Genomic DNA, 11680 nt, shown 5'->3' with positions numbered 1-11680 from the left:
ACATGCCCACAATGACACATGCAGAAGCACACGACAATGTGACTGTTATTATGATCCCTTTCCCAACAGGATGGGAAAACAGAGACAATGGGTAAATGAAGAGACGAAACAAATGGGAAAACAGAGGCAATGGACAGACGAAGAGACGAAAATGAACATGCATACAAGTTCCCTTTCTTCAATGATACTCGCAGACAGGAGTTGGAGCTGTTCAAAGCCAAGATAGATTTTGTGGCATTGCAGCTTTTGGGGCATTGCGCGGGAAGTAGATTGGTGTTTTTCTGGCATGGGATTGAGGTCGATTTTACGTTTAGACATGGCAGTCTGTGACTCCCACCCGAACACTGGAAATTCGAGCTCCCCTTTAGAGCATTTTCTCTCTTCTGTGTATGCGGTGAAAGGCGCTCTGTCACCAAGGGTGCTTGAATCTGTCATTCGAGGGGCAGCGAAAGATATAGTATTAAATTTTTTGATGCCAAAATGCACAGCATCCACAGTTGAGTAGCTCAGTCGACTCAGTGCCTGCTATTACTCGTATCAGAGGGTTTGTCATTTGAACTGTTTCTAAACCTCTTGTTGGAACACTGTCTTTAGAGTCAGAGAAAGTTGGAGAAGCATGTCAAAATAAACAAAAGCACATCAGCCCATATCAGAAGCACATAATAAGAATGAAGAAGAGGAAAGGGCAACAGTAAGGACAGCCCATATCAGAAGCACATCAGAAGCACATAATAAGAATGAAGAAGAGGTGACTGTAGTATGCTACAGAAGCCACAAAGGAAGGTAATTATCTTTATCCTTACATTTGAATTCGGTATCCACAACAATTCGGTATCCATCGCTGTTGCACAACAATTCAGTATCCATAGCTGTTGCTGAGTTGAATCTCCATCTCGATAAGTATCTGCATCTAGATGTGCTGCTACTTAAACAAGGTAAATTGCTAATTCAACCCAGGCTGCTAGCTTTCGAACGAGTGAGGATGCTGGATCAAGTTTCAGCCAGTTGCCAGATCCAGATGCAGATCGAATTGGACCCGTTCCAGATCCCGTTGGCTCCAGGTTCTATTTTCGGCACATCTTCGATTTACTGGTATGAAAGTCTGGTGTGAGTTCAAGATATTCGGCATAAGCCGTCTTTGCTTTTGCTCTTATCGATGTGATCCTTGTCTTCCGTTCGGGTTAGCTAGTGTCATTTCCCTTAGGGCGGCTATCCCTGGAGCATTGATGGCCTTCATCCTGAACAGATTAATAGGATGTTAGGCATGATGATCGCAGCCTCAAATGCCTATCTTCACGGGAAGAATGAAGTTGAAACTGCATATCGACTTATCACTGAAGGATTTGTCGGTACACTGAAAAACTGGTGGGATCATCTACCAAAGGAAGCCAAGGAAGAGATTGAAGCTTCTGTAAGGATTGATCTATCCCCTGGTCAACCTGCTCGAGACTCAGAAGGACAGCTAATCCCGAATCCAGTAGAGAGTTTACCCGCTACAATTCGGACACACTTCTCTTTTATGGCTTATCAAACTCTCCATTGCCCAGCTCGAATTGAATGCGGTGTAACCAAACTTCTGGTTCACGCGGTAGTGAGATTGTGGCCACGCACATATTCATGCAACCCTCCTCTCCTCTCGCCATCTCGCCATGCTCATCTTTATGCAATCTTCATGCAAGCCACAGAGACCACCTGTCTGTGTAAAATAAGACAATTTTACATCTGAAGCATTAGGCAATAGGCAAGCATGAACATCCCAAATCCCACGCATTAAATGCTGAGCATTAATGCTAGCATTAAGCTAATCTATAGTTGATGTATCAATGATAAGAAAAACATAAATATATATAACCTAAGTTTTTGCCTCCTCGCCTCAGGAAGAGGCCAAATAAAATAGTGAATGATTATGTATCTGAAAACTTTCATTATAATCCACGAATTGATGGTAACAAGCAGCTCACAAACAGCTCAATTAATGCTAACATTGTGCGTTTCGATTACTATAGTCCCTGGCCATTGCCAGATGGGAGGGACTAAAAATGTAAAGTTTTAATTAAAAAGTTTTTCATTTTATCTATTAAAAGGCCATTATATAATTATTAAATCAAATCAAAAAAATTCTATTGTTTAATGTGAGAAAGATGGTGTTAAACTAACATTATAGAAAAGATTGTTGCTTTTATTACATCATGATTTTTATTATTATTATTATTATTATTATAGGTTGGTAATGGAAATACTAATAAATTAGATCAATGATTGTTTTTAAATAATTTTTGATAAACCAAAAAGAATTGGACTCTCTTCAGAGTTAACTTCACCAAAAATGATGAGGCTTTCTATAATTTAGCATCTGTGAGAGGTTGTTATATAAACATAAAAGAAATAGAAAACTAAACTATTTAAGCTATATAAATGATCAATGATCAGTAAATATAGATAATTTGATAATTTAGAAAGAAGCGTAAAATATATATTATTAATAATATTTAAAAAAATTGCATTATATTTATTTTATCTTTAAAAGTTAAAGTAGTAGTTATATAAATTAAATGGTTGGTAAATGTGAATAGACATCAATCCATAATAAATATCAAAACAATTGTTTCACTATACATTTCACATTGCTAAAATCAAAACTAATCAAAGTTGAAATTTTGTTCATATCACCCAAAACAAAACAAGAAAATAAATCTCTTTTTTTTTTTAAACATGTAAATAATATTGCCTCATAAAAAATTTGCGTGTGAAAAAACTGGATCCCTCATGTTAGATCAAAAAATTAACATATACTTTAAATATATATACATTTAGAAAAAACAGTGACAATATTCTTAATCATATAGATTCAATCTTCGATATGGAGATTCTTAATTTGTAAATAGGCTTTGTTACAATACCAAGCCAATACCATAACTTATCAATATCACATGCCCAAAAAACCATCTTTTATTTTATATGACACTTGTTTATATGATATTTTTTAATTAATTAATTTAATTAAAATGACAATAAAATATAAAATGTTTAGAGATAAATTTCAACTTTTGATTTGAGAATATTATTAAGAATATTTTAAATATTTTGTGAAGGTTAAATCCCTACCATCATCTTAATAGTTAATGATAATTAAGTTAAAATTCAAACCTTTCCAAAATAAACATGCCTAGGAATGTAAATATATTTGTAACTTATCTTATTATGTTGATAGGCATGTCTATTTTGGAATAGGACTTCTAAAATTTTAATTTAATTATTGATAATTATTAAGTGGATGGTAGGGGTTTATCTATAGGGTATTTTAAAATATTCCTAATAGTATATACAAATCAAAAGTTGAGATTTATTCCAAAATAATTATGCATTTTTTCATTGGATTTATTAATTAAAAAAAATATCTTTTAAGTTTCACATGAATTATGGTTTTTTTTAGATATAATTAAAAATCTTGTTTTATATATATATATATATAATTTAATTAACGAATATATAAATTTAAATAATAATAATTAAAATTAAACTTAAAAAATTAGGCTAAATTTTAACTAATATATAAAAAATATTAGCTGCCATGGCATGCCAATGGACTCAGGAACACTTCAAGAACATGAAATGAAATAGTTTCCATGGCATGCCAGATCTGCTCGATCGGTGCTTCTATTTCCAGCTATCGAGAGTGTTCGCATCGGCACGGATTTTGCATACAATCTACGGGCTAACGATCTGCCCGTGCTGCGGACCAGAAATAGAAACAGCGAGACGACGACGCCGCATGATCGCCTGTGAAAACTGAATCTGTAGGGTAACGTGGGTATAGGGTTATGACAGTTGTCATTTGAAAAGTCATTCCGCCACCCCGCTTATTCGCGGTAAACAGGGACGTTAATAGATAATTCCCTGTATTTATGTGTGTATATACTATTGTTGTATACACACTAATCCCTACAAATCAGGCGAGCATTTATGTGTGGGTGATCTTTGAATTTTGTTCGTGATTAAGGACATGTTCAATGAATGGTAGGGTTATGAAAAACGGACAGTGATTATTTGATCCTATTGACTTTAAGCTCAAATTATGGAATTTACCGAGCAGTGAAGTCGAGGAGGACTTGTCGGTGCTTAAGAAGCCTGATTCATTCATTAGGGTTTCCTGACAACTTATTTAAAGCAACTGACATCACATTTTTTTCAATAGAGATTTGTTTCTATTGACTTCGAGCTGATCATAAGCAAGAATCACCATGTCATTCATTAGACAGCTCGCATTACCAGTCCTTGCATTCACACTAGCCCTTTCATTTTGTGAAGTCCAAGTATCATCACAGGTACCAGCCAGGCCTTTTTTCTCTGCTGTCACTACTTATCCTCATGCTTCTCAGCTCACTGGCTTTGTGAAGTTTAATCAAGCCTTTAGTGTTCTATGGGGTTCTAACCACCAAAAACTCTCCAGAGACCAATCTGGGATAGAAATTTGGCTAGACAGGGACTCCGGTAATTATTTCTTTGCTTTTGCTTTTTGTTTTGTTTTTTTATTGATTAGTATTGTCTTATTTCCTTTCTTTTGCAATTTGTTTTGTTTTGATTGACAAGTATACGCACCCTTGGTAAACAAAATGGCCATATTTTAAACCTGAATATTCATGTGAAATATGGGTGAATATGCAGGAAGCGGATTCAAATCGCTGGCGTCATACAAATATGGCCACTTCAGTGCCGCTATTAAGCTGCAGGCTGGCTATACTGCAGGAGTTGACACTTCATTCTATGTAACTTGACGTTCCTCTTATTACATTTTATGCCCTTTTGTCGTTCCGAGTGTAGATCTTTTCTATCCAGTAGAAGTTAAGCTAATATCAATCCAACTACCAGAGTCACATGATAATGGTAATTGCAATAGGCCAGTTAACTTTGATAGGGGAATTATCGAAAAACTTTGATGGAGTCACCCAAGATATACATATACCAGTCTCATGCGGAAACTGCTCCTTCATCAAATATCAATCCAACATTTTTTCTAAGCCAACCGGGCTAGATCTACCATTATTTCAAGTTGGCATAATGGGTTGTGGAAGAATGTCCACCAAATTGTAATCTATAAAAAGAAGTTGTCTAAAATAGTCAAGCTTAGAATCTAACTTGCACCAGTCCCCCAAATCTCTTGTTGAGAGATAGTAAGATTTCAATCTCCAGTAAATATCATATTATCAAAGTTAAAGAGACCTCTCTCCACCAAATTATGCCAGAAAGCATGCCTTTCCAATTTGAAAAGAATTGTTTTTGTTGCTTCTCTAATTATTTTTATAAGATTTTTTAATATTTTTTTAGCTAAGAGAAGTCCCTTTACCAAATGTTGAATAGGGAGGGATTCAGTTATCTGATTTTTCTTTGGCTCACTGAATCTTTTTGTAGAGGGAATGTGTTTCAACTTGGTTCTTTGTCATGCATCCTAAGCTCTATGAATACTTTTGGTTATTTTCTATTCATCCTATAATCCATAAATACTCTGCATCTTTGACTTCCATGAAGACATAGAACACCTCTCTCCCTCTTGCAACCCCTCTTGCAACCCCTTATTGTGCCACTTTCTCCAAAACCTATAAATACCTCTTTAACTTTTTTTAATTATATTAAAAAATTCAACAATAAATCTAAATTAGTATGACATAAGTGGATTCCATCACATAAATAATTCCAAAATTAAATTAACAATTTGAACATTCAATCACATACTTTAATTAACAATTGAATGACATAGTTTATATAATATTACCACAAAACAATTATACTTACATCAAAGCTCAATTATAGTTACCGCAAAGCTCAATGATGCCGGCTTTGCGATTATTAGGCAATATCCACTTCATTTTCCATGTCCAGACGAAAGCTTGGCAGAATTCAGCCCCAGTACTTTCAATTCTTATCATAGTTAGATTTTCTGCTTTTCGATTCTTAGACTAATTAGATTTTCTGACCAAAGCTTTGGAATAATTCAGCCCCAGTTCTTTCAATTCTTATCATCGTTCGATTTTGTTCTTTCAATTCTTATCATCGTTTGATTTTTTCTTTTTGATTCCTAGAGTAATTAGATTTTCTGCTTTACAATTGTAGTCAGATTTTATGCGTTAATGGTTATTGGATTATTATTTAGGTATTTTGATTTTAATTTCACAACTATTAGGGATTAAATTTTTTAAATAAAAATAAGAATTACATTTCAAATATTTTTTGCATCTGCATTACAGTTATCGAACAACGAGGAACACCCAGACGCTCACGATGAAATAGACATCGAATTTCTGGGAACAATACCAGGCGAACCTTATACCTTACAGACCAACATTTATGTAAAATCCCCAGCCATCGGAAGTGGGGTGGTTGTGACGGGCAGAGAGGAAAAAATCCACCTTTGGTTTGATCCCACCAAGGGGTTCCACCATTATGGTATTCTCTGGAGCCCGACTAAGATTGTGTAAGTAGAACTGATAGACATCTGATTTTTTTTCTAATTTAATATTATATATATGATTATGGGCAAAAACATACTTAGAAACCTAAATTCAATAATTATTATAATGTGCAGATTCACAGTAGACAATGTCGAAATAAGAACGTATCCCAACAATAACGACAACACATTCCCAACAAGGCGAATGTGGGTATACGGATCGATCTGGGATGCATCTTCTTGGGCTACAGATAACGGGAAATACAAGGTCAACTACAATTACGAGCCATTCGTCGCCCAGTACTTAGACTTCCACGTCAGCCCCGCCTAATGACCGCCATCAATTGCTCAAAAACATGAAATCTGTTAGTAAATTATAGTTTGACATGCCAATACAGATATGTTAGTTAAAAAACCAATAAGGTTGAAGCATGCCTGCAACATTGGCCTGTTAAGGAAAGTCAGTTCCATCCATGGTTACTTTGTTTACCCCATTTAGATTCTATCTACAGGATTAGAATCCGTAACATTACATGTTTAGCCATGGAGTAAATTGTTTAGTACTACGTGTGCCAACTGTAGTATTCAAAGCATTGTTGTTAGCAAGTCATAGTAGTTCGTTTGTATTATGATTTTGATATCCGTACAGGTCGTATATTATATTTTTTATTTGATATTATTAATATATTGTGAAAATATTATTGTGTGTGTTATATGTTGGATTCAATAACAAATATATACAACATGTATAATTGGTTTTTTATATAATAATATGTGATTTTTTTATGTTAAGTTTTATGGGCAATAATAGTTTTAAGAAGTGTAAATTGAGAGATTTAAGATTCAAATTTCTTATGGTTGTTTACCTTGGCTTAAAAACAATTATATGATAATTATATATTTAGTTCAAACAATATGCATAAGTATCTCCTCAATAATCTCTTTATAAATTTTTCAACTCATCTTCATTCCTAACTTTTCTCTTTTTTCCTCAATTTCTCAAATCATCTTTATCCTTAGCTTTTCTTTATTTCGTTATCTCTAATTTTTAGGTAAACTTATATGCTTATTCTAGTTAATTAAAATAATTCAATATACTTATTCAACATCGAGTTAATCCCTTCATACCCCCCCCGCAATCGATGCAGGAGCATCCAGCTAGGGCACCATGATCGGGTGTTGGTCTCCGCCAAGGTGGAAGGATTTAACAATGATTGGTTTCTTTATGTTTAAAAAGTCAAAGTAGAAGGTAGGAATTTGCCTTTTTATTTTTTAAATTTCAGTTTCAGTTAGGGTCACTGTCTTTCTGTCTTTAATAAACAAATAGTTATATAATTGTTTCTTTCATTTTAGAAAAAATGACAAGCATGTCAAGTGTGAAATCTTGTAATGCAAGTAGAACCGAATGCATAAGCAATTGCATAACTAATAGAATAGAAACTGAAAGTAACTATGCGCAGTTCAGGCAACTGTGAACAAAAACTATAAATGGAAGATTGTAAATCATTCAAAGGGTTCAACATACAAGCATCAGTAATAAAAAGAAAGCAGACAATTTTTATTCATTCAAATCCATCTGTAACAGCCATTTGAATATTTCTTTATTGTTTCCTAATCATTGAACAACCAAAATAGTTGATATGGTGCATGTAGAATTTCTCTTTCATTTTCTTTTCTAAAGGAATAGAACTCAAACAATAAGGACTGTATGCGAATTCCCAAAAGGAGGGTTGGTAACCCATTAAGAGAGACCACAACCGAAATAGACAAGAATAATTGCAAGCAGTTTGAACGAAACGAGTATATGCACATAGTAATAAAAGATAGAGAATACGTTTTCATTTTCGAATCCGTCCATTTGTAACAAACATTGACAAGGAAACCGCACAAGAATTCCCGGCACTAAGGCTGGCCATTAATGGACAAGATCCATAATCAAGATAACCAGGCACGGTTCGAGGGAGTACAAACCAGAACGAGAAAAATAAAAGTCGAGCAACCACATTTAGAATAGAGGTAACCCAAAGCAAATGAATTCTCTGTAATTTCTTTCCATTATAAAATGAAATGCCTGTATATACATAACAAGGTCCAAGTATAACCCTACAAGCAGTCACAAAGCCTAACGAGCCAACAAACCCTAGACGAGGGTTTTGGGACGGCTTTCATTGAATACAAATTTACAGATACAAAGTAGCGAAACACAACAAAGACTACATCAAACCGACCCAGGACGCTTGACTATAGCAGAGGGACATCAGCGAACAAGTATTGAGGAAACCTGACCATCAGAACCTACAGGGCCTAACTTTAAAAATGAAATTGATGACGATGACAGAGCCTACCAAGTAAAAGCCGAGGTGACTATGCCAAGCACACCCATTAGCAAACCCCCAACCTGCAAGTGAACCAGGACAAGATTGTGAGCCTAGTTGTCGATAATGAAAGGAAAAAGTAGTGAATAAGTGCATACGGAGAGAGAGAGATTCTCTTCTTTTCTTTACTTGGAGGGTTCACAGCGCAAACAGAGCACAGGTCATTGAGCCACAAACCTTGGAGACTAACTAAGACAAAGGAGCGAGTTTTGTTAGAAACAGAACAATAAAGGGAATAGAGTAAATCATGGATGGATGAAGTTACCTGAAGTGAAGTCGAAAATGGAAGAGTGCCACCGCTTGCAACCTGAATGCATGCACAATACCACTGAGTTTAACCAAGCAAAACGACCTCAGACAAACCATAACCGTGGAGTAAAGATAAGTCAAGTAGCCGCACGAGAAATATAAACATATACTCACATAGACGAACAGAATTACCATCCTGTGCACAAGGAGCCGAGACCACAAGTCACCCAGGTAAATGCAGGTGCCTTACTCTCAGGCAGAGTAGCCCCTGACCAGCACGCAGATAATCGCAACATAGCATCATACAAAGGCAGCATAAGAATTACCACAGCAAACCCTTGGCACTCAAGAAACGAAGAACAGAAATGACCGAGCAACAATAGGAGGAAGGGTTTTGGCAAGGACAGAGGAGCAGGAAATGCAAACCAAGGCGCTAGTACAGTAATAATAAATACAGTCATAATTTCCACCTTACCAAAGTCCATATACATCTGAAGTTTTGTCACAAACCACAGATGTTTAATCCACAAATTAATCATTGTTTAATCATTTAATCAGTGATTAACATAATACTGTGTTAATTAAAATCTTTGTTGTGTGGAACAGTGCGGAGCTTTGCGCTGGTCCCATCATAGTGGTATCAGAGCAGGATTTGGAATTGACTTGATAAATAGAGGTAGGAAGGTGCAGTCGTGGAGGAGGTATTCGAAGGATAGTAGAGGAAGGACTGAGAGAGGAGATCAGGATTCTTACTGCCCGTTTGGAGGTAGTTGAAGTAGGGAGAAGAAGGGATCCAGAGATAGGTGATGATAGTGAAGAAGAAGTTGTAGTGACAACAGATGGATCGGATGAAGAGGGACTAGAAATGAGGTTGTTGAGGTCGGTCCTATTGGTGAGCAAAAAACCCAAACCAGAACTCCCAAATTATGATGGCAGCTTGTCCATAGAGGTTTTGTTGGACTGGATCGGTGAGCTGGATAAGTATTTTGAGTGTGAAGAGGTCAGTGAAGACCATAAAGTTAAGTTCATTGCGACAAAGTTGAAGGGACATGCAACCCTATGGTGGGACAGTGTCCAAACAGAGAGAAGGAGGTTGAACAAGTTGCCGATCAAAAGATGGTCCAGGATGGTGGCCAAGTTGAAAGGCAGATTTTTGCCTAAGGATTACCAGATTGCACTACAGAGGCAAGTGCAGAATCTGAAACAAAAAGGGATGACAGTAAGGGAGTACACTGAAGAGTTTTATCGGGTGAACTTAAGGGCTGGTTATATAGAGAATACCCCGGAGAAAACAGCCAGGTATGTAAATGGTTTAAGGTTAGAAATCTTAGATGAAATTAGTAGTCTTTCTCCAAAAAACATTGAAGAAGCATATCAGAGTGCTATGAAAGTAGAAGAGAAAATTGCCAGAAAACAAAATGCCAGGAGAGGACAGGGAACCGACAGAGGAAGAGGACAGTCTTATGGCAGAGGGCGAACTGCTAGTAGTAATGAAGAAGGCAACAGTTCTAAAGCTTCCGGAATAGCAGAAAAAGGTGACAACACGAGAGGTGGTAGGCCATATCAGCGAGGCAGGGGAAATGGCCGAGGTAGAGGAGCTGGTTTTCAATGTTACAGGTGTCACAAGTGGGGACATAGATCGTTTGAATGCCCTGAGGTAGAACAAGCTGGACAGAGGGGTGTGTATGTCGCACAACCAGAAGAAGTAGAGGTACCTCCCCAAGAAGCAAAAAATGTGCTAGAAGCCGAGGAAGCCTTAGTTTTGAATAATGTGTTGCTGAAACCAGCCATAGAAACAACTGAACAAACTCAGCGGAAAGCTTTGTTTCGGATGGTTTGTAAGTCACACGGTAAGCGCTGTAAGCTGACTATTGACAGTGGAAGTACAGATAACTTGGTGGCCACAAAGATGGTGGAAAAGTTGGGGTTGAAGCGGTTGAAACACCCAACCCCATACAAAGTTTCATGGCTACAAAAAGGCCATCAGTTGCTGGTAGATGAGCAATGCAAAGTGGAGTTTCATATCGGTAGACATAAGGATGAGGTCATTTGTGACATAATGCCAATGGATGTATGTCACATACTGCTAGGCAGGCCATGGCAGTATGACAGGAAGGTGGTACATGACGGGAAGACAAACTGTTATAAGTTTTTCAAAGATGGGATCAAGCATATGCTTGTGCCCATCAAAGATGAAGAGACAGTGGGAACAAGTGAGACAAGAGTATTATTAATAAGCAGAAAACAATTTCTGAAACGAGTTGAGGACATCGAGGTGATCGATGCTATTGTAAGAAGAGAAAAGACGGTACTGATACACATAGAGGTGTCATATTTACCCACAGAAATTCAACAAATGTTGTAGGAGTTTACCGATATAGTGGTGGATGACTTGCCCAATAAACTACCCCCCAAAAGAAGCATAAGTCATCATATTGACTTTATACCTGGAGCAATTTTTCCAAATAAGGCAGCATATCAGATGAGCCCCAAAGACAATGAGGAGATTAGGAAGTAGGTGTAGGAACTACTAGACAAAGGGTTGATAAGGGAGAGTTTGAGCCCTTGTGCAGTTCCAACAGTTCTCGCTCCCAAGAAAGGAGGAGAATGG

The 11680-nt window shown here is 36.7% G+C and overlaps 1 protein-coding gene across 1 annotated transcript; it reads left to right on the top strand.

The window, feature by feature from the left end:
• Positions 1–1304: 1304 nt before the first annotated feature.
• On the top strand, positions 1305–6776 carry LOC149190019 (xyloglucan endotransglucosylase/hydrolase protein 31-like). Its single transcript, XM_089410411.1, has 5 exons — positions 1305–1345; positions 4235–4491; positions 4666–4766; positions 6243–6469; positions 6581–6776. Exons 1-5 carry the CDS (start codon positions 1305–1307, stop codon positions 6774–6776), a joined length of 822 nt encoding a protein of 273 aa, XP_089266537.1.
• The last annotated feature ends 4904 nt before the right edge of the window (positions 6777–11680 follow it).

This window comes from Pinus tabuliformis, chromosome 3_1, assembly GCF_031772625.1.
Source record: "Pinus tabuliformis cultivar Carrire ecotype Pingquan chromosome 3_1, CPIR1, whole genome shotgun sequence".
NCBI classification, from domain to species: Eukaryota; Viridiplantae; Streptophyta; class Pinopsida; order Pinales; family Pinaceae; genus Pinus; species Pinus tabuliformis.
Note: the sequence above shows the minus strand (reverse complement) of the source record. Positions and strands in the feature narration are given on the sequence as shown.

Coding starts and splice junctions, on each gene's coding strand:
- LOC149190019 (XM_089410411.1), top strand. CDS start 1,305: ATGAAGTTGAAACTGCATATCGACTTATCACTGAAGGATTT. Junction 4,492..4,665: donor TTGGCTAGACAGGGACTCCG/GTAATTATTTCT, acceptor GTGAATATGCAG/GAAGCGGATTCAAATCGCTG. Junction 6,470..6,580: donor TGGAGCCCGACTAAGATTGT/GTAAGTAGAACT, acceptor TATAATGTGCAG/ATTCACAGTAGACAATGTCG.